Source organism: Kwoniella botswanensis, chromosome 1, assembly GCF_036426115.1.
Source record: "Kwoniella botswanensis chromosome 1, complete sequence".
NCBI classification, from domain to species: Eukaryota; Fungi; Basidiomycota; class Tremellomycetes; order Tremellales; family Cryptococcaceae; genus Kwoniella; species Kwoniella botswanensis.
This window is the reverse complement of record NC_088599.1, coordinates 2,327,738-2,354,385: the sequence shown is the minus strand read 5'-3', so window position 1 is coordinate 2,354,385 and position 26,648 is coordinate 2,327,738. Positions and strand designations below refer to the sequence as shown.

At 44.1% G+C, this 26,648-nt stretch overlaps 11 protein-coding genes across 11 annotated transcripts; 5 read left to right on the top strand and 6 right to left on the bottom strand.

Annotated features, from left to right (window-relative positions):
* Positions 1–28: 28 nt before the first annotated feature.
* Positions 29–3,974, bottom strand: L199_000910 (uncharacterized protein; the record flags this gene model as incomplete). Its single annotated transcript, XM_064886668.1, has 5 exons — positions 29–74; positions 139–1,066; positions 1,172–1,962; positions 2,034–3,654; positions 3,803–3,974. The coding sequence occupies 5 exons, from the start codon at positions 3,972–3,974 to the stop codon at positions 29–31; spliced, it is 3,558 nt and encodes a 1,185-aa protein (XP_064742740.1).
* Positions 3,975–4,496: 522 nt separating this feature from the next.
* Positions 4,497–6,487, bottom strand: L199_000909 (uncharacterized protein; the record flags this gene model as incomplete). Its single annotated transcript, XM_064886667.1, has 4 exons — positions 4,497–5,403; positions 5,475–5,922; positions 6,010–6,185; positions 6,261–6,487. 4 exons carry the CDS (start codon positions 6,485–6,487, stop codon positions 4,497–4,499), a joined length of 1,758 nt encoding a protein of 585 aa, XP_064742739.1.
* A 526-nt stretch (positions 6,488–7,013) lies between these two features.
* L199_000908 (cyclin-dependent kinase 1) lies at positions 7,014–8,643 on the top strand (the record flags this gene model as incomplete). Its single annotated transcript, XM_064886666.1, has 7 exons — positions 7,014–7,056; positions 7,254–7,413; positions 7,483–7,606; positions 7,704–7,874; positions 7,952–8,115; positions 8,280–8,458; positions 8,594–8,643. The coding sequence occupies 7 exons, from the start codon at positions 7,014–7,016 to the stop codon at positions 8,641–8,643; spliced, it is 891 nt and encodes a 296-aa protein (XP_064742738.1).
* A 545-nt stretch (positions 8,644–9,188) lies between these two features.
* Positions 9,189–10,539, bottom strand: L199_000907 (uncharacterized protein; the record flags this gene model as incomplete). The annotated part of the gene is made up of 3 exons (XM_064886665.1): positions 9,189–10,030; positions 10,166–10,303; positions 10,428–10,539. The coding sequence occupies 3 exons, from the start codon at positions 10,537–10,539 to the stop codon at positions 9,189–9,191; spliced, it is 1,092 nt and encodes a 363-aa protein (XP_064742737.1).
* Positions 10,540–10,862: 323 nt separating this feature from the next.
* L199_000906 (uncharacterized protein) lies at positions 10,863–11,945 on the top strand (the record flags this gene model as incomplete). The annotated part of the gene is made up of 6 exons (XM_064886664.1): positions 10,863–10,865; positions 10,930–10,940; positions 11,117–11,203; positions 11,436–11,496; positions 11,763–11,865; positions 11,923–11,945. 6 exons carry the CDS (start codon positions 10,863–10,865, stop codon positions 11,943–11,945), a joined length of 288 nt encoding a protein of 95 aa, XP_064742736.1.
* Positions 11,946–12,302: 357 nt separating this feature from the next.
* Positions 12,303–14,146, top strand: L199_000905 (4-hydroxybenzoate polyprenyl transferase; the record flags this gene model as incomplete). The annotated part of the gene is made up of 6 exons (XM_064886663.1): positions 12,303–12,690; positions 12,900–13,052; positions 13,133–13,250; positions 13,355–13,440; positions 13,625–13,758; positions 13,826–14,146. The coding sequence occupies 6 exons, from the start codon at positions 12,303–12,305 to the stop codon at positions 14,144–14,146; spliced, it is 1,200 nt and encodes a 399-aa protein (XP_064742735.1).
* A 267-nt stretch (positions 14,147–14,413) lies between these two features.
* Positions 14,414–16,287, bottom strand: L199_000904 (uncharacterized protein; the record flags this gene model as incomplete). Its single annotated transcript, XM_064886662.1, has 14 exons — positions 14,414–14,508; positions 14,580–14,609; positions 14,686–14,767; positions 14,825–14,839; positions 14,920–15,000; positions 15,074–15,202; positions 15,271–15,330; positions 15,387–15,437; positions 15,490–15,522; positions 15,578–15,596; positions 15,679–15,698; positions 15,751–15,791; positions 16,087–16,133; positions 16,190–16,287. The coding sequence occupies 14 exons, from the start codon at positions 16,285–16,287 to the stop codon at positions 14,414–14,416; spliced, it is 801 nt and encodes a 266-aa protein (XP_064742734.1).
* Positions 16,288–17,272: 985 nt separating this feature from the next.
* L199_000903 (uncharacterized protein) lies at positions 17,273–18,412 on the top strand (the record flags this gene model as incomplete). The annotated part of the gene is made up of 4 exons (XM_064886661.1): positions 17,273–17,315; positions 17,402–17,866; positions 17,999–18,097; positions 18,183–18,412. The coding sequence occupies 4 exons, from the start codon at positions 17,273–17,275 to the stop codon at positions 18,410–18,412; spliced, it is 837 nt and encodes a 278-aa protein (XP_064742733.1).
* Positions 18,413–19,057: 645 nt separating this feature from the next.
* Positions 19,058–19,995, bottom strand: L199_000902 (uncharacterized protein; the record flags this gene model as incomplete). Its single annotated transcript, XM_064886660.1, has 3 exons — positions 19,058–19,263; positions 19,340–19,419; positions 19,493–19,995. The coding sequence occupies 3 exons, from the start codon at positions 19,993–19,995 to the stop codon at positions 19,058–19,060; spliced, it is 789 nt and encodes a 262-aa protein (XP_064742732.1).
* A 562-nt stretch (positions 19,996–20,557) lies between these two features.
* L199_000901 (potassium/sodium efflux P-type ATPase, fungal-type) lies at positions 20,558–23,941 on the top strand (the record flags this gene model as incomplete). The annotated part of the gene is made up of 6 exons (XM_064886659.1): positions 20,558–20,678; positions 20,782–21,026; positions 21,096–21,801; positions 21,860–22,080; positions 22,133–23,446; positions 23,543–23,941. 6 exons carry the CDS (start codon positions 20,558–20,560, stop codon positions 23,939–23,941), a joined length of 3,006 nt encoding a protein of 1,001 aa, XP_064742731.1.
* A 394-nt stretch (positions 23,942–24,335) lies between these two features.
* Positions 24,336–25,639, bottom strand: L199_000900 (uncharacterized protein; the record flags this gene model as incomplete). The annotated part of the gene is made up of 7 exons (XM_064886658.1): positions 24,336–24,482; positions 24,691–24,785; positions 24,870–24,976; positions 25,089–25,161; positions 25,247–25,303; positions 25,461–25,551; positions 25,625–25,639. 7 exons carry the CDS (start codon positions 25,637–25,639, stop codon positions 24,336–24,338), a joined length of 585 nt encoding a protein of 194 aa, XP_064742730.1.
* Positions 25,640–26,648: the final 1,009 nt, after the last annotated feature.

Below are 26,648 nucleotides of genomic sequence, written 5' to 3'. Positions count from 1 at the left end.
TAACTTCAACGGACTAAATTCCCAAATATCACATTCTCATCACCGTCCCGTTCTTGTCATCTTCCAAATATGCTCTACAACGAGGAATTACAAAGTTAGCACTCATCATATATCGTCCACGTAGAAAACCAAACTCACCCGATCGCAGTCATACTCTCGCCATACCTCGCAAGATACCCTCTCAACACATTTCTCTCAACATGAGGTAAAATATCACTCATCTGTCTCAGGTCCTCTTCTTTGACAGCGATACTACCACCGGCAAGATTCGATCTGGGAGGAGGTATATACCCAGCTCCAGCTATAGCAGCAGTACCGTCTAAACTGTTCCTTCCTGATTGTGATTGTCCATAATTCATCCTTGCTAAACCAGTATCCAAACTTGACCTTCCAGCTGCCGGTGCATCCATCAGCCCCGATGAGCCGGAACCAGAAGGTGGAGGTGTGTACGTTCCTCTAGGTCCTCTAGGTCCCGTAGGCGCACTAATTGAATTTTGTACTCTCGGAGCTGTTAGTCCAGTATCGGAGGAAGGTGTCAATGGTAATTTCTGAGGACTATTCGATCGAGGTCCGGATATAGGCAATCCCCTTATATCTTTCTTATTCACCGATGACCCTCCTCCTCTAATATTACTGATCGGACCAGTTGGTGGACCAAGTGATAAAGATTCTTTCTTGTATCCTTTCTTACTTATAGCACTGAAAAATCCTTTTTTACCCGACGCGAAGCTCGCTACACTCTGCATGGACTGTGATGGTTTTAGTCCACCTCCACTCGTCGAAGAGAGGTAATGTTGCTGTTGTTGGAGTTGGGGATAAGGTAAATTGGAGGGTAAAGAAGTAGGTTGATCTTCTGGATCTAGCACACGCTGAGAGATCTCCCGGGCAGCGTACGAATCTGCTCTCATGGGAAACTCCGATCCTGCAGAGACATTGCGCTGGTGCGGGGTTGGGTCATACGGCGATAGTTGGTATGGGAGAGGTATAGCGGAGGGAACAGAGTTGGCTCGGACACCTAGGGAAGAGAGAGCAGATGATTTGGTAGGGGCTCGATTGACTTGGTTGACTAGGTATGTAAAGACATTCGTCAGTTTTCAAGTCTGGTTCATTGTCCCATCAAGACTTCCTCACTTGGACATATCATGAAGTCAGAGTAGATTCTCGAACTCACCACTGGCAATACACCATTCCCTCAGACCCGATTCACTCCTACTCAACTCATTTATCGCTTTGGCATACCCCTTTGCTCGATCTCCAGAATGTTTCAAACTCTTGATATTCCCATATAACATCGCGGAAGGCCATGGCCTAACCGATATCGTCAACGTCGGAGACTGTACATGGATATTCTCTTTTGATGTAGATGCAAAAGAGAATATAGACGATGCTTTTTGTTTTAGTTCAGGTTGAGTCGATCTTCTTCCGTTGGCTACAGCGGTATTACTCTGTATGGGTTGACTTTGACTTTGTTGCTGTGGTACTGACGGTGGAATCGATTGTCCAGGCAATGAAGTTCCCCTCTGTGGTAGCGAGGTAGGTGTCATCGGACCTCTATCGTTAGACACTTCAGCAGCAGGTTCAAGTCTCAACGTCAAATTCTTCTTTTTATCCTTGTCAAACTTGTCGGGTTCACCAATAGTCGGTGGTGGAGTATCCCTCGAATCGATCAACCCAATCGCATCGATCGCTCCCCCTAACATGTCCGTCAGATCGTTGATAGTGGCAGAAGAGGGAAATACGGGAGAATGTTGTCTATCTGGTGATCTGTCCGGTCGCTTGGGTTGCGGTTTATCTAAGTTGACTGATACTGAAGAATTTGTAGGTCGATCGGGTGAGGGCATTGGCGAATTCGGGGTGTGTGTGATGAGCGGAAGAGTCTGGATGATGGATTGTGGAGAAGATGTCCGACGTGGAGGTGGATTAGGCGACTGACCAAGAACATCGATATTGGTAGCGTTGGGCCTGTGATGGTCAATGAACAATCAGTATCATCATATGACCAAAATCCGGCTCAAACAGAGGGTACCACTCACAGTTGTCTCAAAGCACTTCTGGGAGGAGGTTCCGGACTTCTATTCGGACTAGGTGTCGATCCCCTGCGTTCACTCAAAGTAGGCGTGGAGGTACCATTCTGCCTTGAACCCGTGTACTTCTCAGGTGACAGCAGATTCTCCCTACTCCTACTAGGTGATGGTAACATGGATTCTACAATTGCTCCACTTGAAGTTGACGTTGAAGTAGTGACTGGTAAAGTACTTCTCCTATTTTCCTTCTTCGACAACTCCTCATCGTCCTCATCTTCCCGTAATAGTTCTCGTCCTTCTTCTTGATTCAACCCAAACTCGCTTCTGTCCGCGGGTGCACTCCGCGGCACGGTCGAATCATAATCATATCCATGGGGATGCGACGAGGATGGTCTTGAGGGAGATGCAGATTTGGAGAATTGATTGATATCGAAACCCAACCCCAACCTCGTAGTGGACGAAGTAGGCGTATGGTGTGAACTTCCACCTGCACTCCTACTATTAGGTGATCTCTTGGGTGTTCCCACTACTGAAGCGGAAGGTGATGATGTATGATACGATTGATTAAGTGATAATTGAGGTGGTGGGCGTATATCCGGTCTATTGTTATCATTTACCGGTGCGATTGGTGTCCTATGTGAGGTATCTTCTTCTACTCCCATACCTGTATGACTAGTGTTAGGACGATAAGTCGATGTGGATTGTATACTTGATCTTATATCCCAAACATTCTGCTGCTGTGGTTGTTGATTATCCAATATATCGTTTGTATCTTGGGGCGAGTCATCTTCAAAGTCAAACTTGCCTGGAATCTTGAAACCCACAGGCGAATAATTACTTTCACTCGATTCGTCCCCTGACCCTTGTCCTTGTCCTGATCCACCATCTTCACCAGCTTTCTTCCATGGTGGTCGTACAGACAAATAAGAAGGAGAAGCCGAAGTGCTCTGGGCACCGTCATCCGTATTAGAATATTTCGAAGTCTCAGACCATCCTCCAGGAGACAAGTCGTTCATCCTAATTCCACTCATACTCACATCATTAGGTGAGTAGGTCATGTTGAGCGCTTTGGTAGGAAGAGGAGGATTAGGTGTTGGATCAGGGTATGAAGGTTGCCTAGGTGTCTTTTCATCTTTTGGTGAATCCATCGTTTGCGTCTGTTTTTGTGTTTGTGATTGTGCTCTAAAATTCAGATTACCAAGACTTTTGGCTTCTCTTATACCCCTTGATATCCTATCGTCCGTACTGCTCATTGAACTAGGTGAGAAGCTCAAACCCATCCCAGGGGGAGAGACGAACTCCTCGTTCCGGAGATATCCAACGTTCTTCGAATCCCTCTCGAAGCTGCCCACAGGTGATATACCGTTGTTTGAAGGTGGATTGAGCGTTGTACGATTGTTGATGTTGGTAGAGCTAGGAGAGGATGAAGGGAAGATACCCAAAGATGAAGATGAGGAGGATGATAATGGACCTGATCCACCTATACCGGATAAAGAAGAGAAATAATAATCTAATCCACCGGCCGAAGCGTCCGTTGATCTCCTTCGACCCAGACCTGGATGAGTGGATGTATTGGGTGAAGAGGAGTATGAAGATAGATTTGGATTGATGGATGACGTTGAGGATATCGCTAAGAAGAGACGTTAGATCAGTCAGCTCCATGTTGATCCAGTTTCAATTAGTTCATTAGTCCATTAAAGAGATAAATCAAAGGCTGTGTCGATCAGATAAAAAGGGGTGAAAGATCAAAGGATGCTCGTGGATAAATGTCAACTTACCACTGGACGATCTTATCATATAATTACCTTGACCTTGACCTTGATCACGCAACGGAGAAGTCAAATTACCATTGTTATTGTTGTTATTGATGGCTGAAGATAGATAATTACCAGCTGGTGATCTGGTCAATCCACTTTTTCTCGAAGCGGGTGTAGGAGAAGGTACTGCCATGACGATTGATGTGCTTGTGCTTGTGCTTGTGCTTGTGCTGAATTGTGATCGTGACAAGGTAAAGTTTGGGATGCTCGTAGGTTGTTTCGTATTGTTGATCAGTGCGTTCAGAGCAGACCCGAACACCTTATCTGGAAGATGATATGGTTATAGGCCGTGTATCATGTCTCTTGCGTGGGTATTATTTGACGGCTTCATCATTGTGGTTGGTATCAAGATATTATAACATACAATAGATAGATGCAAGTATGAACAATGAAGACTCAACTCAATGGGATGAATTGCTTGATTGCTTGATTGACCATGTCATTCACCTTGACCTGTTCGCGTTACTACTGAATGTTGGATGACACTCTACGCGTGGCACAGTAAAATCATAAATCTGTAATCACTTTATAGCGATGCCGACGCTATGTGATGCATGAGATCACTACTGTACATGCATACTATCTACACAGCGGACGAGGAGATGCATGATACTTCGTAATTTCATCATGGACATCAGTACATATCTACCCATCATCACTCCACTCGACCCAAATCAACCCTAATCCAAAAAGTGAAATTCTTATATTCCTCCTTCTTCCCTCCCTTCGCTTTTCCCTCCGTATCAGTCGGTGTAGTCATCTCATCAGATCTGTACGTATATCTAACTTCCAGATCAAACTTGATTGTATCCCCTTTACGAGCATTCGGTAAAATCTCAATATCGAGATTCACTTTACTCGTATTCGATTTTTTCTCTACTCCATTCTCTCTATCCCTACCTCGATCTTTCTTCGTACTCGATCCCCCACCTAAAATACTTAGTCTCGATTTCTTCCCTATCGTCCCACCGGCTCCTCCTGTTGTGGTGGTGGTAGTTCCCTCCTCACTGAATCCAGCTTCACTTCCACCCATGAGGAAATCATTGTTCCCATCATCTTCATATTCCTCGTCATACGCCCAGGCATCTTTCAAAGCGTTGATGGTGAAATGCGGTGTCGGTATAATTACATTACACCTTTCCTGCGAGGAGTAAGATGATGCAGAATTGGGTCGAGTTAGTCGAATTTGGATAGGATCATATAATGGATTAGTCAGAGCCAACTGGAAGGAATAAGTTTCTCCTGATTTCAAAGGTGATTCCATCGATTCATCCTCTTCTTTGTTGAGTATTCCACCCCTCGCACGTCTTCTTTCCCTCCTTCGTCTTTCCAATTCTTCAGAAGCCATTCCTTCCGGCTCTGGCATCTCTGCAATATCGTTACTTGGTAATCTGCGTCTTCGTCGACCAATTTCAATTAAAGGTAGATAGTTGGCAGCTACCATCTTGATCTTCATCCGTACACTCTTCGTATCGGGTTGTATAAGCAGATGACGGCAGTTGGGATGTGGACATCGTTTGGTCAATTTGGTCTGTAGAGGTATGCGTTGTGGTAGGACATCTCTAAGAAGACAATGCAGAAGCCCCTCAGCGAAAATACCAATCAAAGTGATCAACGGCTCACGACGACTCACCTAGTCATCTTTACCGCATCCCAGCTCTTACCCCATCTCTTCCCTAATTCAGCCACCCCATCTGCTCCACTTTCTCCTAACTCTCTCATGACATCAACCTGATTTGGAGAAGATCCCATACCATCTTTCCTCCAGTTCTCCTTAGCCTCGTAAACAGCCAACTCGTCCCATCCATACTTCTTTTTCTCCCCTTCTTTGGTTGTTGAAGGTCTCTTTACCCTAGCTGAATAGGCTACCATACCGCCCACATCCCGATGTAAAGCCTTCTGAGCCATCTGCGTAAGGTGAGATATCTGTCTTGAAGGGTTTCTAATGGATCGTACAGAAGATGGCGCGGAGGTTGTGGTATTTGAAGTTGACAGAGACATGTACGATTCCAAATGATCTTTCAATGAGTCAAGTTCGTTTTGTACAATCTCACTCTGGGTATTCATCTTCTGTAATTGTACTATCAACATAAAACATACCATTACAGCAATGACAAGTCAGCTACTTCGAAGACAGCGATTATTTGGTTGATGTGTGGTGGACTCACAAGCTATACCAGTAGGTTTTTCAAAATTCCATCCTACCTCTTTACTGCTCCATTTACATCCCGAGCAGACTAGAGTATATGGCGCACCAGGTTGCCCACTTTCAGAGGGCTGATCGGAAGCTTGGATAGATAGGCTGGATTCGCAAGTGGGACAAGAGAAACATGATCTGGCACATCTACATGTCATGATAGACACATATCAGCTATACTTTACGAAGAGACAATGCGAGACCAAGCCGAGACGTACATACCTATTTTTATCCGCTCTTACATTCGCAGAAGGAACATCGAACAGACAATTCGGGCAGAAATAGCTTGCTATTTCGATTGCGACGCACTGATCACATCTTACTGCATCACACTCCTCGCAGAAGTACAGTCTGTCTAATCGATGGTACGAGGATGATGAAGATGGGTAGGAGGGTGGGAGAGGGGCGTGTGGGGAATCCAGGTGAGAGCAGGAGTATGAGATGGACATGTCGTTTGCTCGGGTGCTTGACAAGCAAGGAAGGAAGGCAGGAAGGTAGGAAGAGCTGTCATATATGATTTATTTTGGCTGATGAACTGGTTCACTCGTTACCCCGCGTTTGGCTGGCCTGCACACGTGGTGAAGATGCGGGGTAAAAGGGAGAAGAACGCGTCGGATTGTTGGTTGCATTGGATTTGAACGAAACATCTGCATCCAACGAAACATTCAACAGACAACCAATTCATTCATATTCATACGATACCCGCATTGACAATTGACGAATCAATCTGATTATCACTACAAGACAGCTCACATTCGATAGAAATAGAATAACTGGGGCTTGTGCGGATCGGCGGTCAGTAAATACAACTCTAAACTCCTGACACTATCATTCAACCTCGGATCAGCGAGAAACGACTACTCGTAGGAATCCATCTCCATTTGCTTATCCTACTTCTCACTTCCCACTGTAACTGGCTCGTATCCGGCCTACCAGATCCGAGACCTCCCACTCCAATCCGACTCTACAGCCAACATGTCTTTAGACAATTATACAAAACTCGAGAAGATCGGAGAAGGTGAGTGAAGAGAAATGGTTCGACGATCGTGAACTTCTCGTACAAGTCGCACAATTGATCAACCATACCTGCCGAGAGGGTAGCATACCAGACTTGAAGCTATCAGGCTGGATTCTTCATTTCTCATCCTTCTCTTCACTTCTGTGGTCTTGCCAATGTTAGTGGAAAACTTACACCACTTTCGTTATTATGTACAGGTACATACGGTGTAGTATACAAAGCTCGAGATCTATCTAGTGGTAATCTAGTCGCATTGAAGAAAATCAGATTAGAAGCTGAAGATGAAGGGGTACCATCCACGTCGATTAGGGAAATTAGCTTGCTGAAAGAATTAAGTAAAGATGACAATATTGTGAAGTGGGTTGAATTTAACACCGTCTCTTTCCTTCAAATTTCTCTTTATGCTGATGTGTCTGTGTAATATAGACTCTTAGATATTGTGCATTCAGATGCCAAGTTATATCTGGTATTTGAATTCCTCGATATGGATTTAAAGAAGTATATGGATACCATAGGTGATAAAGATGGACTGGGGCCCACTATGGTCAAAGTGAGTCCAAATGTCACGTTTGTTTTACATACGATAGTTCATCGCTCTTTGTTAGACTGCAGGATGCTAACGGTTGATTCTTACGTTTCCTATACAGAAATTCACCTACCAACTCGTCAAAGGTCTTTATTACTGCCACGCCCATCGAATTCTTCATCGAGATTTAAAACCTCAAAATTTATTGATCAACAAAGAAGGTAATCTTAAGATCGCCGATTTCGGTTTAGCTAGAGCTTTTGGCATCCCTCTAAGAACTTATACCCACGAGGTGAGTAACTCGTCAACCCCATGATCGTCTCATAAGATCTATACTCATCTTTCTGTGATTGATGGAATGATATATAGGTAGTCACACTTTGGTACAGAGCACCAGAGGTATTACTTGGTTCAAGACATTATTCAACTGCGATTGATATGTGGTCCGTTGGATGTATCTTCGCTGAGATGGCAATGAGACAACCCCTCTTCCCTGGAGATTCGGAAATTGATGAGATCTTCAGAATCTTCCGGTAAGTCTATCATTTCTCTCACTATCTGTTCTTCGGATATCACAATACAAACACCTTCATCGGAAATGAATATCGTCCTTTTCTTCCATTCAAAGGACTTTGCTAGATGTCTTTGACTCATGCAGACATCACATCGCTGACACTTTACTATCTTGACACCGCAGAGTGCTTGGAACACCCGACGAAGACGTATGGCCAGGTGTAAGAGCTTTACCAGATTACAAGCCCACTTTCCCACAATGGAATGCCGTCGATCTGAAATCTGCCGTTAAAGGGTTGGACGATAATGGATTGGATCTTTTGGCTCAGTCTTTGATCTACGATCCCGCTCATAGAATTTCAGGTAAGGAGTCGTCACATCCATCATGTTTATCCCTCTCATTCAGATACCAAATCGATATCTCGATCTCATAGCTTGTTATTCCTCACGTCACTAGTTGATTAATAAAGCTGAACTTTCCACTTGAAACTCATATAGCTAAACGGGCATTACAACATCCTTATTTCACTTCTACCTATCCCGCTTAATCGAATCACTCATCTCCTGGACCTCTTACTATTGACATTCAGTTCATGATTATGCTTTATGTTCATTGATCTATTTATTCTTTCACACCTTGCTCAAAGCATAAATTATAGTAGTAGTTTCAAAACAACATATATATATATCACAAAACTTGTTCTTGTCTTCTTCTTTCATTGACTTTATATACATGGTATTACCTATGGTCTTTTATCCATCTGGCTGGAAAATTTCTTTTAACTCTGTTTTAAATCACTCTCTTCGTCATTAATTCATCACTCCCATTTTTTGGGATAGTGGTGGAATGAAGGTTGATGTGAATGTATCTGTTATATCGCTGCGATCAGATATCACATGTCACATGTCACACGCAGGGCAAAAACAAGAAGTTCGTCCTCATGCGATATCTGAGCTGATGAATTTACTGTACCCATCAAATGATCGCTATATCACATTGACCGAGATGAACGATCATTAACACAGAAAGGTATGTATACATACATATAAATAAATTATAACATATATATGTATATATGATTAGTACAATGATCTATCCGAAGTTTGCCCATTCTAAACTATAAAATTCCACTCCTCCCTCTTCCTCTTCCTTTTCTTCTTCGTTCTCTTGGCCTTCCCTTAATCTGGTATTCGTTGCATCATCGGTCCAACAACAAAGTAATCCAGCTTTCTTCGTACCAGTCCCCAACCTCCCCCACGCAACAAGCTCAGAGGGTTTGATCGGTTCGTCCCGTACGATCACCTGACTAGTAAAATGAGCGTGATACCTCAGATAATCCCCTGGATATATCAGATATTCTCCACCAAATCTCGGTCCAAGGCCCATCCTATATCCTCTTTTCTGCAACGTCGTGAATACGTCCAATAGCGCTGTGTCCCTCGGAGTAACTGGGAAGGGAAACAAGGGGTGGGGAATGGATGTTATAGGTTGAATGGATTGGATTGAAGAAGGGATGGGAGGATGAGAGGGAATGGTAAGGAAATGTCCAGGTGAATCTTTAGGTATAGATCCAGAAGGAGTAGCTGGGGTAGTCACAGTATCTTCAAGTTTAACAGAGGGTGGTATATCGATCGTTGATTCTTGTATACTTGTTGTTGCAGTGGTATCATCTCCAAATAGACCATCATGTTCTCTCAACTTCTGCTCCCTCTCTTTCTCAGCTTTGGCCCTTGCCCTAGCTTCCCTCTTTGCTCTAGCTTTCTCTCCTCCCTTTTCGAATGCTTGACTTGACAATTTCTGCCTTTCTTCCTCCAAGTCTCTAGCGTGCTGCTCGAGCTTGCGTATCCGCTCAATACGCTTGGCGGTGTGCTGGGAGATATCATCCGCTGTTGGTAGAGTGGGGAAAGAAGGCAGAGGGACGAGGTGGGCTATGCCTATGCAAGGAGGTAGGCCATTAGCTTTGAACTTTCATACTTGTGCTTCAGCGCCTGAAAGGTGTGGCGAGATGACGATGATAAGACATCGACTCTTGACGCTGGAGCTATAGTAATATAGTAGATGATACATACCTTGTTGGACCAGATACGCCGTCTCTTCTTTCATCAACGTCAAGGGCAGTCCCAGAAACCCATTCTGCTGAGATACACCTGGTAATGTGCCTGCTCTTAGACCTGAGATGTTATGTATGCAATGTAGGGTGGCAGCGACTATTCCATCATAAGACAATCTCAGCTATATAGCCTCTCAAAGGGGAAATTATCTCCACGAATACAAATACGGATGATCTGCCTCATTGGGCTGATGAGAGAGACATGGGAGAGGATAACCCACCTTGAGCATCCCATACTGTCGCTACGCCATTGACCAAATAGAGGGTTATCAACCCGTCTTTCGGGGTCGATATCGACGTCGAGGATTCCCCATTCTTGGGTAGATCAGCCATGTTGATTATATGACCTAGTCAGCTGTATGAAGGGTCTATCTACACTGCACCAAAGAGTGATAATGATGGACATCTGTTCAAAATCGAAGCAACTATCAACTTTTGACTCTCGAAGTGAGATTTACCGGGATGAAACCACGTGTTCTGCAATGACGTGTCATTCTCTTGTTACAGCTGATATGAGCGTCTGGATGTTAGGTGTAATGAATGATCAATGTTGTCCGTTGAATGTCAAGTGCATATCATAAGATTATACCCAACGATAATATAGGCATTTATATACAATCCATTCAACACATCTTGGACGTGTCCCTCTTCTCAAGATGGTAAGCTATATCCTCAGCCCCATGCTTTCCTCGTATCGTGCTGGCTAAGCTGACATTGAAACAGTTGATCTTCTCGTGAGTCTTGTTCAACTGTCACACGTCAAGATCGTCTTCCTCCCCGAATCTTGCCAAAGAAGAATGATTGCATCGATCAACTACACCCCTCGAGGACTAGGATTAGATCTCTGAGAATCTGTGGAAAAAAGACGCGGAGATGCGATACTAACTGAGATTATCGGCTATTTATATAGATTCTTCAAAACTCTCACGGATCAGGTGATAACTGTCGAACTAAAGAATGATCTCTCAATAACGGGTACTTTGAAATCAGTTGATCAGTAAGTCCAACTTTCGCAATCATCGGCGTTATCATTTTAGAAATGGAGAGGGGATTGAAATGAGAATCTTGACAAGGAGGATAAGAGAGCTAGATCTTAATCACAGGCTACAGGCTCTCGTGGCATCCTGCATCTTATCGTTCTTGTGGACGAGCATTCTGACTCTCGCGCGTATATACAGAATGATCGCTTGGAGACTTGCATTACTGACTTGTATCTCTGAACTTTACAGATTCTTGAATATTCGGTTAGATGGTATTTCGGTGGAAGATCCTGAAAGACATCCTCATATGGTGAGTTGGGGGTTCTCATGTTACCATGCAGTCGGAACCACGACAGGCGGTCTGTCTCGAAAAGATGACAATAGTAGTAGGAGAAGAAGGTTCGTAGTGGACAAGGAGTGTCAGTCGGTAAATGGTCGCCGAATATTGGTGAACGACAAGGAAACATTGGCGACAATCAGTGTTCTGAAGCCCCGTTTATCCGTTGTCTACCCAACGAATCCTAACAAACCACCCCAATGTAGTGGTCTGCTAACTCCCACTGTTCCATACTACAGCTCGCCGTGAAAAACTGTTTCATCCGAGGTTCAGTGGTCCGATACGTCAGGATGGCAGCTAGGTCGGTTGACACCACGTTGTTGGAGGACGCTACGAGGCGAGGTAAGCTCATTCATTCATCAATGGAAAGACTATAGCTGATACTTTTTATCAATGCAGAGGCGAAAGAAGCTAAGAAGTAAACATCTTCAATACAGAAGGAGGGGAAGAAGTGAATATACAGTATCGAAGATTGTAATGATAGTGAAACCATACCAATGCATCTATATACCCAAGACGCTCATCCTTGCTAAGATCTAATGCGATCCCATTGAGAACAGTATACATGACTATTTCTATGTATGCATAAGTTATACATTCCAGCCCTTAGTCACCGTCTATCGGCGGTCCATTGTCGGTCGTCTCCCAGGCACGACCTATTCACTCGTATTCACTCGTAGACATGTTATCTGAAATTTCTGTACATCTTTCTATCCATTTATTCATCCTTTTACAACTCCCACCTTCCTGGATTACTCGTTGAGACAACTTCCCTCAAGATGCTACCCTCATTAACAAGGTGCTCTACCAGTCGTTCTTTCCAAAAATCATTCTTCAACCCATCTTTCCGCCCGACCTTCGCGTCCAGCTCTAGATTAACACGACCCTCGTCATCATCCTCAATACGACTCTTGTCGACCACTCGTCCATCATTCGACACCAACACCAACATTCCTTCTTCCCCATCACAGATTACCCGAAAGGATTCCAATGCACCTCATCCCTCAGTAACATCTGAAATCATCCATCCTCAGTCTCCCCTCAGCGAACCTGCACCTAAAAGTATTTTGGACAATTTACCGAGATGGGCATCACCCGCTAAGCCTTATTTGGCGTTGACGAGGATAGATAAACCCATAGGGACGCTGTTATTGTTTTGGCCATGCAGTGAGTATCTCTTTGCTCGGGTGATACGGCGTGTACGAGAGAGGACAGAGAACAGAGTGGGAGGGGATTAGATCCACTTCGGAGCGGGTCTTTTCAGGAATGACTATCCGCCCGCATCAAACACTACATACCAAATGTGATTGATGGAACTGTAAAGTGTGAACATATACTGATCCACGACTTCTTCTGTTCTACCCTTTTGATTCTAGCCTGGTCAATAACGATGGCTTCCACCCTCCTCCACCTTCCCATCACCACACCATTGTTCTACATCAGCTTATTCGGATTGGGAGCGTTGATCATGCGGGGAGCAGGATGTACGATCAATGATATGTGGGATGCCAAGATGGATGCAAAAGTGGGTGAGTACCCATGCATTCCACACCACATCAGCTTGTAAATCCCGCTGAGCTGATTGATCACGCAACTATGTCTCTTCCAGACCGTACGAAATCACGACCTTTAGCTTCTGGAGACGTCACGCAGTTCCAGGCATTGTCATTTTTGGGTTTACAATTATCAGCTGGGTTGGCTGTGCTCACTCAGCTGAATTGGTATTCGTGAGTGTCTAAATCCCACAATGTCAATGTTTTCCACCTTTCAAAATCACTTCGACTCGGTCGGATCCATGATAGGATACGTGCTAATTCAGACTCGAACTCAGAATTGTCCTGGGGGCGTCATCGTTATCTTTAGTCGTGTTATACCCTTTCATGAAGAGGATAACGTATTATCCTCAAGTTGTATTTGGTAAGTACATCTTAAAACCTTTATGCATCTCACCGTGCAATGAACCATACGTAGTATGAATTCGCAATCGCACTATCTTGTACGGTACAAATTGTACTAACCCCTTTCTCCCTTTCCTCTGTCCCCTCTGCTTGTTTTAGATTGCTTCGAGTTCATTATGCTGATATCCTGTTTCACATCGTAGGAATGACATTCAACTGGGGTATTTTCCTCGGTTGGTCAGCCGTAGCCGGCGTAACAGATTGGACGATTACTGCTCCGATGTATCTCGGTGGTATAGCCTGGGGAATAGCATATGATCTGATATACGCTCATCAGGTGGGTTCATCACCCAGAAAGCAGTCCGATGAATGTGAACTGACAGGGCTATCGTTCATCGTGACAGGACAAGTTGGACGATGTAAAAGCAGGTGTAAAATCCATGGCACTTCGATTCCCCGATAACTCCCGTACAGTGATTTCAGTACTTTACACCACCTTCGTATCGATGTTAACCCTCACAGGTCACCTCGCGGGGATGGGTCCATTATATTATATGATTTCATGTGGAGCTACAGCAGCTCATTTGGCTTGGCAGACTATAACTGTCAATTTTGATGATAGGGCGGATTGCTGGAGGAAGTTCTGCTCGAATGGGTATATCACCGGTGGACTTGTTTGGTTGGGTATTGCGGCGGAGTATGTGCAGAATGTTTTGTTGATTTAGGGATTTAGGAATTACTTCGTCTTACAGTAGAACGGTAAACGTGGAGGAGCTAATACGTTATAATGCTCGGGGGAGGTTCTATCGGAATAGAGAGTCAAGTGATGGTGATATCTGCTTGATAGTCACATATGCATGAAAACAACGCACAGTAGTATATAAGCAACACTATCCATATTGATGGTAACGACCTCAATGATGGAAGCTTATGGTGTACCTGTCATGAATCAAATCTATTAATCATAGTTGAGTCATAGCAATACACTGTGATCACCCACCTCCCAGGAAATCATCGGCTCTGGCAGCTTGGGTATCCCAGTCGTCTTTGAAAGCTGCTATACCCACTAGTATACCGACAGCGAAGACTATTTCGCGCGTATGTAAGACGGTCAAATCCCTCATTCACTATCGGCTCATGCAGAGAAAAGACACTCACATGCGCAAGAGATGATCAACCAGAATGCTCCTATATTCACCAGTCAGTATCAGCTGAATCACCAAGCCAATTGATTGAAGGCGAGGATATGAAAGATGCAACTGACCCCAGAACCGCGATCCACAACATCCTATGAGATTGGCATACTCCGATGCGTCCGAGGTGTTCACCTTTCTGGCTAGGGTGTCCTGAAATGATCGGATTGGCATCAGCTAGCTTGGAAGGGCGATGTGATACTAGCTTACATCGACGATATCCCACTATTCATGGCAAATACATCAACAAGATCATCAGCTGTGGTTGCACAATTGAAAATTACGTGAGAACCCAGCTGACTCACGATAGCATAAAGGCATGACATGACACCTATAAAGAGGATTAGAAATCTCAATGCGACTGAATGAGCTACTAGCCAAGTGATCTATACCTCACAAGAGTCAGCTTACATCCTGGGAGGTCATGAGAGCTGATCGGTTATCGAATACCAAACTCACGACAATCAGACCAGCCATGAGAGCGATAGTAGCCCAAGCTACCCAACTTGATCTCACCCACCAAAGGGTCAATATCCAGAAGAAAGCCAGGATCAGACATGCCACTTTGGATGCGTTGGTGTCGAAGCCCTGAAAAATAGTACATCAGCTTGAACGATATATCCAACTTTTTCGGATCATGATGAGCTGATACGTACGCAAGCTATCAATGCTGCTCCAATGAAAGATGATCCTAGATATCCCGCTGGGAGTGTAATCTAAAAGCGAAAGAGTCAGCTTATTCACATTGCAAAAGCAGGATTGGACAGCTCACAGCAGGTATACCGCCTCTCATTCTTGTCGAACCGCCTTCTTGAGGATCGAGCTGTTCAGTGGAATGAGCTAACATAAAAAGACCCCCTGTCCATGCAGCTCACCGTGATCTTCTCGACTGTTGCGCAGGTCAGAATCTTTGGGTTGACATCAGCATGAATCCACAAGTCATGAAGGAATACCGAAACTTACGCCAGCAAGTGCATGCGACCTGTGATCATCAAAGCAAAGGGATCAGTATCGAGGATTACTGATACGTTTTGAAAAGGAAGGTGAGACGACAAAGTACTGACATTTCGTGCATTCCTACGGTCTAAGTGTGAGACAGGTATTAGCGTAAGCAGAATTGTAAAGAAACAACTTACGAGTAATTTGAATGGGTATATGATCTTCTCCAGTATCGGTACTATCCAAGAGGAGATGTATCCACATCAGTTGCTTGGTTTCTGAAGGCTATCGAGGACATCTTAACTGACCATGCCTATACGTTACAGAGGTGGGTCAGCTCAGCAAGTTGCTTCTCACTCATCACATCTCCAGCTGTACTTACCACTATAACAATGAAATTAATACAATGAATCAGATAAGCTGGCTGCTCGCTATGAATAGAGGCCCATTTCGACAGCTTACCACTATATAATTCCTCAACTCCGTCAGCAAACTCCGCCAAGTCACGCCTTGCCCAGGAAGGAAACACTCACATATTCCAATAGCCAGCACATAACACCCAGCTACGATCAAGGTTATCCTATTCCACATCTTGTCAGTCAGCTGTTGTTGGATAAAGATACCTGTTTAGCTCACTTCTGAGTATCGTTTGGCGTGAGGGTCTCGGCAACCGCTCTTCTAGGGATGTAATGTAACGTCGGATCTAATGTGGGATCGATGGGGAGAGGTGACATAATGAGTTGTGAGTTGTGTATCTCGTCGATGAAGATCCACAGGAGTCTCGCAAGGTGGCGAATGGTAAGTACAGGTAAGAGTCAGAGACGGAGGTATAAGAGGAGACGAGATGATGTGATAAGAAGAATGAGTGATGTCAAGTGATGATCGAGTTTGATGCTCAAAGGTGTTGTCGTCCTTTTTGGATCCTTGATCCCCAATTTGAATTTGGCTTATGGCTCATATCGTATTGTTAGTGCTAGCACAGGTAGAACATCAATCAACATGGTACACAGCCTAGTCGTATATCTCCGAAGCTCAGTTGGTTGTCTTCGCAGTGCCAAGCATCGCAGGAGTTTACCTTCTTCTTGCTTATTGTCCATTGATATTCATGGTAGGATGGGTCAACAAGCTTATAGTGCTGCCCGCGGTAACGGTCGTCTCGTTTATCATAGTGAAACACATCGGATGAGAGAGCATTTAGTGGACAGCAGTGCAATTGCAATTGGTGATGTCGGCAATCGTTTGATACGCGCAGACGCGTAGTAAGCTGTACGAGTACTCGTTCCAACTCCGGATAATCCGGATCAGCAACAATAATGTTGAATTACATGATGGACAACGAGTCGAAGACGGTGAAGTCTCTTTCATCGTCGTTCTTAGTAGCATGGTCGAATCATCATCATGGAAACTCGCATAGCTCGAGTGAACTCTGAGACGCCTCCATATCAACTCAGAGTGAAGAATGATCGCCTATCATATGTGCCAGTACCATGGTCAATTTCGGGAAAATGACCGGAACGCTGGGTCCGGCAATACTTTGCTCGACGCGATAAGATAGCAATTAATGGAATCCCCTCACAACGAAACGTTGATTATCACTTTCACTTCATTATACTGTTTATACCCAACTTCGTGATCTGTCACTTTCCCTTGCACATCATCTGCTCTCAACGACTTGCTAACCAGATCAAGGACAACGAAAAGACAGAAGAAGAAAACAGTATGTTATCCGGTGTAGCTCTTATCACAGGTGCAGGTGGTTGTGGTGAGTCCTGAATCCTTCAAACTGACAACTCCCAAACATCCAGTCTCCACATCTCCGAAGCTGAATGTTCGCACTTCATGGTATAGGTATCGGCGCTGCAATCTCCCGAGCCTTCGCATCATCAGGCATAACCAAGCTCGTCTTGACAGATATAAACAGAAAAGGCTTGGATCAAACTATAAGTTCTATCAATTCAGCTTCTGATTCAAGCAGATGTGAGATCCTATCTATCGACGGTGATATATCAAGTACATCTTTTATGGACCATCTATTCAATGAAGTGAAAAGTAAATATGGTAGATTAGATTATGCGGTGAATTGCGCGGGGATATCGGGGAACAACAAACCTTCTGATCAAAGTGAGATGAGTGATTTCGATAAGATCACTGGGATTAACTATAGAGCGTTATGGTATTGTTCAAAGAAGGAATTAGAGATAATGAAGTCCCAAGAAATACCCAGTAAAGATGGTTTAGAGGGAGTAAGGAGACAGAGAGGTAGTATTGTTAATATTGCTAGTCAGTTGGGAGTGGTAGGAAGACCTGATGCTCGTGAGTTTATCAGAGTCTACGATATTACACTGTATTCCATCTACCTACAGCAACTTGGGTGATTCAAGGATGTGCATCGCCTTGTGGTCGATGTCAACACTACCCATGATGACGATGCTCGTGCTTCTTCAGCTATATACTGCGCTTCCAAATCAGCCGTAATGGGCTTAACACGCTGCGACGCAATTGATGCATCACCGTACCAGATCAGAGTCAACGCTGTATGTCCAGGTGAGTTATTTACCCTCCTCTTCGCCTCCTTCAGCTACAAGTGTACACTCCACCACATAAAGATACTGATGGCACTTGCATCTAGGAATAATCCACACTCCCATGACGGACAACGCCCTTCGACCAGCTCTCAAAGAAGGTGAAAAGGACTTACAAGCTCCAATGGATCTTACCGAATCAATCAACATCGCACCGATGAAGAGGATGGGTACACCTGAAGAAGTTGCCGATGTCGTCGTGTTCCTAAGCTCGGAGAAAGCAAGTTTCGTGCAAGGGGCAAGCTGGGTAGTGGATGGTGGATATACTATTAATTAGGTATCGTATTATGCGTAGATGGTATAGGGTAGGTATGGTATAGAATAGTGATTTCGCATATGATACGTATAATATTCTACTTCTAGGGTATGTATGATACTAAGCCTGATGGTATTTACTTACTAATTCCATCTACTGATAAGCAGTTACTTATGTTGATTATGAACATGATAAATAATTCAGCATTTCCTTTTACCAATTCTTTATATCTCTTAACCTGTCACAAATCATTTTCCCTTGATCTTGATCATCTCGATCCATTCTCAACCTTCCATACACCACTCTCATACTCCCTCAGAACCTTCAACTCCTCACTCAAGTTGGGTTCTTTGGTATGGATTAGACATATTGAATATGGAGAGTGGAGATTGTGTATGGTAGATACGATACGAGTGGGGAGGAAATGAAGTGGAAATGAAAACAGATATTGCATCAGAAAGATGATGTGACTAGTCATGCTCGCATGTACAAATGATTTACTACACGAGTCTCGACTGCGGAGTTGACAAGCCGTATCGTTGTGAGAAAAAGGATGTCTCACAAAGCCAACCTACACAGATCTCTCATCAAATTCATGAATATCATTAATCGTTAATTTGGTTTCTCATCTGGTATCACACAACCTAGGGCGCAACCTATGATCAATCAATCACCACTCTCTTTGGATCGCTCTAGATCCTTCAATTCTTCATCGAGGTTGCCAACTGATAAAAGATACTTTCCTCCCTCCTTCTCGCCCAACTCCTTTGGTTCTTTCAAAGTTTCGGTGGTTTTGATGAATTTGAGCTTGATCCATTGAGTAGAGAGGGATTCGGCCCATGCAGATGCTGTTCGTCCATTTCGACCGTATCCTGATTGATGAAGTGTGAAAAATCAGTATGATGTATATTTTGAACGCAATGACTGATCAAACTGGTATACACTCACCCTTACTCTTCTCTTTCTCCTTCATCATTCTCTTCAATTCGTCCGATTGCGGCTGGACAATTTCAAGCGAGTCCATCTTCCTGAGGATCATTGTTAGACAGTCAGCTATGAGTGTATGTTCTCCGAAAACACTTAAGTTGTTAGCTGACTCACCACCATCCGATAAATTCAAATTCCCCTCTGTGATCATGCCCTCTCCAAGATCTAAACACCGGTATGGGTCTATCAAAATTCCTCCTCTTCCCTTCATAATCCTCGATAAGCTTATCAGCACTGGTATGAGTCCAGAGCTCATGCTCCTCGTTCCATGCTGGATGTGCGTTTCCAAAGAGTACCACGTAGCTGACGAGATAGCCCAAAGGGTGAGGAGGGGCAGGTGGAGGTGGACTAGGCGGGAGAGGTAGACTTTCGGGTGTGTGGGTAGGGTCGTACTCTGGTCGAGGGGGTCGAGGAGGCAAAGAGTAGGAGAAGAAGGTCAAGGTGGAGTCTTGAGGATGATTGAAGATGTTGAGAAGGTCAGTCTGAGAGTATAGGTCTTTGGGAGTAGGTCTGTTATTCCACCTTGGTCTAGGGGGAGGTAAGTCGTTGGAAGATGTTGAGGGGGTGTATCCGGCTCGTTGCCATGGTGGAATGTATTTTGCTGTTGTGGAAGCCATTTCGGATAGTATCACTGTCTGATTCAAGAATGCAAGATATGTCTAGAGGAACATGCAGAGTGAGAGAAGGACGAAAAGGTTGAGAAAGTGGGTTATATAAGGGTGACATTCCTCCCAAACTCTTCGTACGAAGGCAGCCTGGGCCTGGCACTTGCAGAGTGGAGGTTGATTTACGTCGTACTTTCCCACGATTGCATGGGTTGGAAGAAGCGGTGATGTCCGAAAGAAGACAGGAACGTTCTTTAACGTACGTGTCGATGAATTCTTCGACGTGGCATCTGGAAAAAAAAAGATTACTGTTACACACACCTTTTCTAGACTTTTCTTTCTCAATATCTCTCTGAACACAAGCTCATAGCAGCTCAGTCCAGTCATTGTACTTACATAATTCAGGCCACCATCGAACTCAGCAGACCATTGGAGGTTTCGCAGAAACGATTCCAACCATTTTCTGTCGACTCGTGAAGCGATAAAAACAGATACGATAGCTGGACTTGGCGACTATCAATCATCTCACTCGCCCCTCCTTTGTTCTCGTTGATCCGCTCATCACGCCATCGAGATGTTGGCGAATGCTTGGACGTTCACACCGGAAGATGCCCTCGCGTACTTCGGGACCAACGCTGAGACTGGTTTAACAGAAGAGCAGGTGAAGAGGAATAGGGAGGCTTACGGAGAGAACTGTGAGTGATTCGGCTCGCAAGGGCTGTCATGGTCAGGTAGTCGTAGGGCGGTAGACAAAGGTATCGATACAACATGATCATGACTGACTCACTACGCTTATAGCCCTACCAGAATCACCCCCCACTTCCCTCTTCAAGCTCATCATTGCTCAATTCAAAGATCAACTAGTCCTTATCCTCCTCGGTTCAGCAGTCGTATCATTCGTTTTAGCACTCTTTGAAGATGTATCGGAACCTGGAGGATCATGGTTGACAGCTTTCGTGGAACCTTCTGTCATCTTGTTGATATTGATCGCCAACGCTACAGTCGGTGTGGTGCAGGAAACCAATGCTGAAAAGGCTATTGATGTGAGTAGAGATATCGCTTACTCAGCTATCCCACCAATCGTGAGCTAATATCTGTTATCACCCCCACAGGCACTTAGAGAGTATTCTCCAGATGAAGCTTCGGTGATACGTTCCGGACGATTAGCCAAAGTACCCGCTTCCGAACTCGTACCAGGAGATATCATTTCCGTCCACGTCGGTGATCGTATACCCGCCGACTGTCGAATATTGTCCTTCTCATCATCATCATTCCGAGTCGACCAAGCTATGTTAACGGGAGAATCAATGTCTGTTGGTAAATCCGAGGGAGTCGTCAAAGATCAAGCTGCCGTCAAGCAAGATATGGTCAATATGCTTTTCTCCGGAACGACTGTTGTCAACGGTGCGGCGAAAGCTGTAGTCGCTTTAACTGGTTCAAGAACAGCCATTGGTGCTATCCATTCGAGTATCTCCAAGGACGACGAAGAGGAAGAGAAGACTCCATTGAAACGAAAGTTGGATGATTTCGGAGATCAACTCGCCAAGGTCATCTCGGTGATCTGTATTCTCGTCTGGCTAGTTAATATCCGTCATTTCAATGATCCAAGTCATCATGGTTGGCTCAGCGGTGCTATCTACTACCTCAAGATTGCTGTCGCCCTTGCAGTCGCCGCTATCCCCGAAGGTCTCGCTGCTGTCATTACCGCTTGTCTCGCTTTAGGAACTAAGAAGATGGCTAAAAGAGGTGCTATCGTTAGGAATTTGCCTAGTGTAGAGACTTTGGGTTGTACAAATGTCATTTGTTCAGATAAGACTGGTGAGTCAGCTTCCTTCATCGTGTCTTCGGTGCCTGTTGAGCTGACGATCATGTTCAGGTACTCTCACCACCAATCAAATGAGTGTCGCTCGATTCCTCACTTGTGATGGTGCTGGTTTTGCCGAATACCAAGTTGGCGGTACGACTTTCGCTCCTACTGGCTCTATCACTACTCTTGATGGTCAACAAGCCGAGAAGACTGCTGTGAGAACCGCTCCTGTCAACAAGCTTGTCGAGATTAGTGCTATCTGCAATGATGCCAAGATCGCTTATCATGCTGTGAGTGGACTAAGCATTAAGCAAAAAATTCTAGCTGACATAGTCATTTCAGGAATCTGATACATACACAAACGTTGGTGAACCTACCGAGGCTGCTCTCAAAGTCCTTGTCGAAAAGCTCGCTTCTGATTCCGATTCGTTCAACACTGGTCTTGCCAATCTTGGCCCTCAAGCTCGAGCTACTGCTGTCAACGATCACTACGAAACCCGAGTCAAGCGAGTATTGACCTTTGAATTTACTCGTGATCGAAAATCCATGTCTGTCCTCGCCCAATCTCCCTCCGGTACCTCACTTCTCGTCAAAGGTGCACCTGAATCTGTCATTGAAAGATGCAGCAAGGTCGTCCTCCCTTCCGGTGTATCCGAACTCACCTCTGAGCTTCGAACCAAGCTCGCTGAGAAACAACTCGAATACGGTCACAAAGGTCTTCGAACTCTCGCTCTCGCCTATGTCGACGAATCTGATAACGATGTTTCCCACTACAAGACCAACTCTGCTGAGGATTATGTGAAATTCGAAAGGGATATGACTTTTGTCGGACTGGTAGGAATGCTCGACCCACCTCGACCCGAGGTCAGAGATGCCATTGCGAAATGTCGAACTGCCGGAATCAGAACCATCGTCATCACTGGAGATAACAAGAACACGGCTGAGACGATCTGCAGAGAGATTGGCGTCTTTGGTAAAGATGAAGATTTAACTGGTAAATCGTACACTGGAAAAGAGCTTGATGCGTTATCACAAGAAGAGAAGATCCTAGCTGTTCAAAGGGCCTCTTTGTTCTCAAGAACCGAACCTACACATAAATCTCAACTGGTCGATTTGCTCCAAGGTTTAGGTCTGGTAGTAGCCATGACAGGAGATGGAGTAAATGATGCTCCCGCATTGAAGAAAGCGGATATCGGAATTGCCATGGGTTCAGGAACAGACGTAGCGAAACTCGCTGCTGATATGGTATTGGCCACCGATAATTTCGCAACTATTGAGAAAGCCGTTGAAGAAGGTCGAGCAATTTATAACAATACCAAACAATTCATCCGATATTTGATCTCGTCAAATATCGGTGAAGTAGTATCGATCTTCTTGACTGTCTTACTTGGGATGCCGGAAGCGTTAATCCCCGTTCAACTTCTTTGGGTCAACCTGATCACGGATGGTTTACCAGCTACTGCATTGGGATTTAATCCTCCAGATCATCAGATTATGCGAACTCCACCTAGATCATCGAAGGAACCTTTGGTCGGAGGATGGCTGTTCTTTAGATATATGGTGATTGGGACGTATGTCGGTGCGGCAACGGTATTTGGATATGCGTGGTGGTTCATGTTTTACTCTGCTGGTCCACAGATCAGTTTCCACGAATTGGTGAGTTGTCCCCTTCATCGGATATATAGGTCATCACAGTGGTACTGCTTTTTCATATGATTGTTCATAAGCTAATTGTATAAAACCATCTCACAGACTCATTTCCATCAATGTTCTTCTGCCTTCCCTCACCTCGATTGTTCGATGTTCACCGGTCTCCCCTCCATGCGAGCAACGACCGTCTCACTTTCGATTTTAGTTGTAATCGAAATGTTCAACGCTTGTAATTCTTTATCGGAGAACGAATCACTGTTCGTATTGCCATTATGGACCAACCCTTACCTCGTCGCTTCAATTGCTCTCTCAATGGCATTACACTTCATGATTCTCTATGTACCATTCTTCCGAACCATGTTTAGGATCACCGCATTGAACAGGGAAGAATGGATCGCGGTTTTGGTGATCTCAGCTCCTGTCATCGTGATGGATGAGGTGTTGAAGTGGATCAGTATGGTGATGAACAAGGATGGAAGTAGGAAGGTTAAGAAGGATTAAGTGTAGGTGTAGTGGTAGAAAAAAAGGAAGTAGAGACAATAGATTGATAGATTCAAGTGGACGAAGAGAGAAAGTTAGATCTCATTAGAATGGTTGGTAAACATGTTTTTCGTCGTATCTTTCCATATATATATACACCACCTTTTCTTTCAAACTATGCATTGGTGTTGATCATTGATATCAGACAAATACTACCTATGTCAGATCGCTGGAGATGTCATTAAATTGATGCATTGTCTTAGTTTCAATCTCGTGTATCCATCTTTGTACATATCCACAGGTACTGTATATCCTTAACGACATTTATCATTATACCATTTGTCTATGTTTCATATTCATATACTTGTGTAGAATTCCAACCAGTATCTCATCTCCAATATCGTTTTCACCCCGCTTACAAGATAATGCACTTCTTACTTTTCATTCTCTTCCTCTTACTATGATTCGGATCCCTCTCCCTCTCCTGTCTGCGTATCAGGTCATTACGACGTAACTGACGGACTATATCTTCGAACACCGGTGAGATGTTGGTTGATGTTCGCTAAATACATACCATACCAGAATATCAGTATATTGCTTGTACGAAAGATCAAATAAAAGGTTCCTCTTTCTTTCTTTCTCTGCATCATGGTACCTTTCCATTCTGTCTGCCTTTCATCCACTCTATCATATCTTTCTCTTTGACTTTTGATGACGTTGACTCTTCTTGTGGGTGAGGTGAACCGACGCAATCTGCAGAAATTACTCACCGCTGAAGTCTCGTAATAACTGCATTTCCATTCCATAGCTAGTTTCTCAGCTTCGGTAGCATCTACTTCTCTTTCATCTATCAAATCTGATTTATCTATTACGTGAGAAAAGAACAGTTGGACATCATTATTATCTTGTTTTCTTCCGAATTCATCTTGAAAAGGGTTTTTGTACTCACTCCCTACTATCACCAACGGTACGATTTGATTACCCTCTGGTAATTTGATACGCCTTATAGCTTCGTAGGTACGTATGATCTCTTCGAATGTATCTCTTTGACACAGGCTTTGAGTAGGAGAGAACGGTATTGATATCAGCTTCGTCCGTCATACATACATCCCTCAGAGTCTACTTGGGGATCGGATCGAGTAAGATTAATTTGCATGACCCTACTCACGAAAATACTAAGACGAAACCTTCTGATTCGCGTATGAACATATCATTTAATGTTAGGTACTGATCTATGCCGGCTGTATATATAGAATAGGTATCATCAAGGGTCAATCTAAGTCTACACACAGCAGCAACGAGGAGAGGAGTATAGTACTAACTGACCTGTATCCAATATCTCAAGTAAACAAGGTTGGCTATCCACACTAAACTGTTTACGATCTGTAATCAGTCTCTTCTCTATCAGCTGTTCATCATCGATCGAAGGAGACAGCTAGACTGTACGAACAAGAATCTTCGACTGTTTTTGCAATCACAGCCAAATCATCTTCCGATCAGCTTCGATATTCCTTCTTCCCATCAGATTTGTTCAACTCACTCGTGGGATCATACCATTCTAGATAAGATCCATTGATGAACCTTACTGTTATAGCTGATTTACCTACTCCTCCTGAACCCATTACGGCGCACTACCAATATAGAGGAAACATCATAACCATATGGCAGTATTTCGTATTTGGAGGATAGTGGATGTCAACTCACTTGGAATACTCTCATTTAGGATATATTTTCCCCTAAATTTGATTGTCAACGACTGATTATATATCACTTTTGCTCTTTTCCTAAAGATTGTACCCGGTATCGTCTGTGATCTTTCGTCTATAGTGGTATAGCTTTGTCTTTGAAGCAATTGGTGTACGTTTCGCTTCGTGTTGCCGTTATGTTTTGAAAGCCTTGTGAATCTCGATGTGAGCAATCTTTAATGTAGCCAAACGTGTTGATCCATTCTTTAGTTTGACTTCTAGCACACTTGGTTTGCGTATACAAATCAATCTTAAAGTCTGTTGATAAATCCCTAGATGATCTTGAATTTAATCGATGTCAACATTTCAATATGTCAGCGTCTATTCCAATTTTGGGTGATGTTATGATCTGATGGTAGTCAAGTGACAAGATGAATAGAGTTTACACCTTGACTGTTCTTGCTCCTCTCATCTTGTATCATTATATCCTAATTACCAGTCTAAGAAACCCAAAGAAGAGGACATAGCGTCAACATCAATACCGGAAGGAGGTCAGTGCGAGGTGATCACATAGTGAAGGATGAGCAAAGCAAGCTTGGTCACATCCCATAGAGGTAACATCCTGCCATCCCTCATGACTTTGCACCTCATATCGGACCAGACTAGGATGAAAGAAAGGTACTTGCTTAGTAATGAGCTCGATGTGACTGTATCCTTACAATCTGTTTGTTCACTGTCAAATATTCATCCGAGTTGAAGATGATCTGTGCGATGCAATGGGGGCAAGTGATCTCCGGTCCGATCGGTATCCGAATCAAAGAAATTTCGGTGTTCACCATGATGTGATGTTGATCCAACATATCGAGCAATCTTCCTTTGACGACAAGATGAAAATGATACTCAAGACTTGATATCGGACTACAGCCACAGATCGAAGGTATCACAGCTATATACATTATGATATACATCCCGGATGATATGATTGTCATAGTATAATCTATTCCGATCCGAGTGAGCTATGAAGTATGATTATTCTATACGAG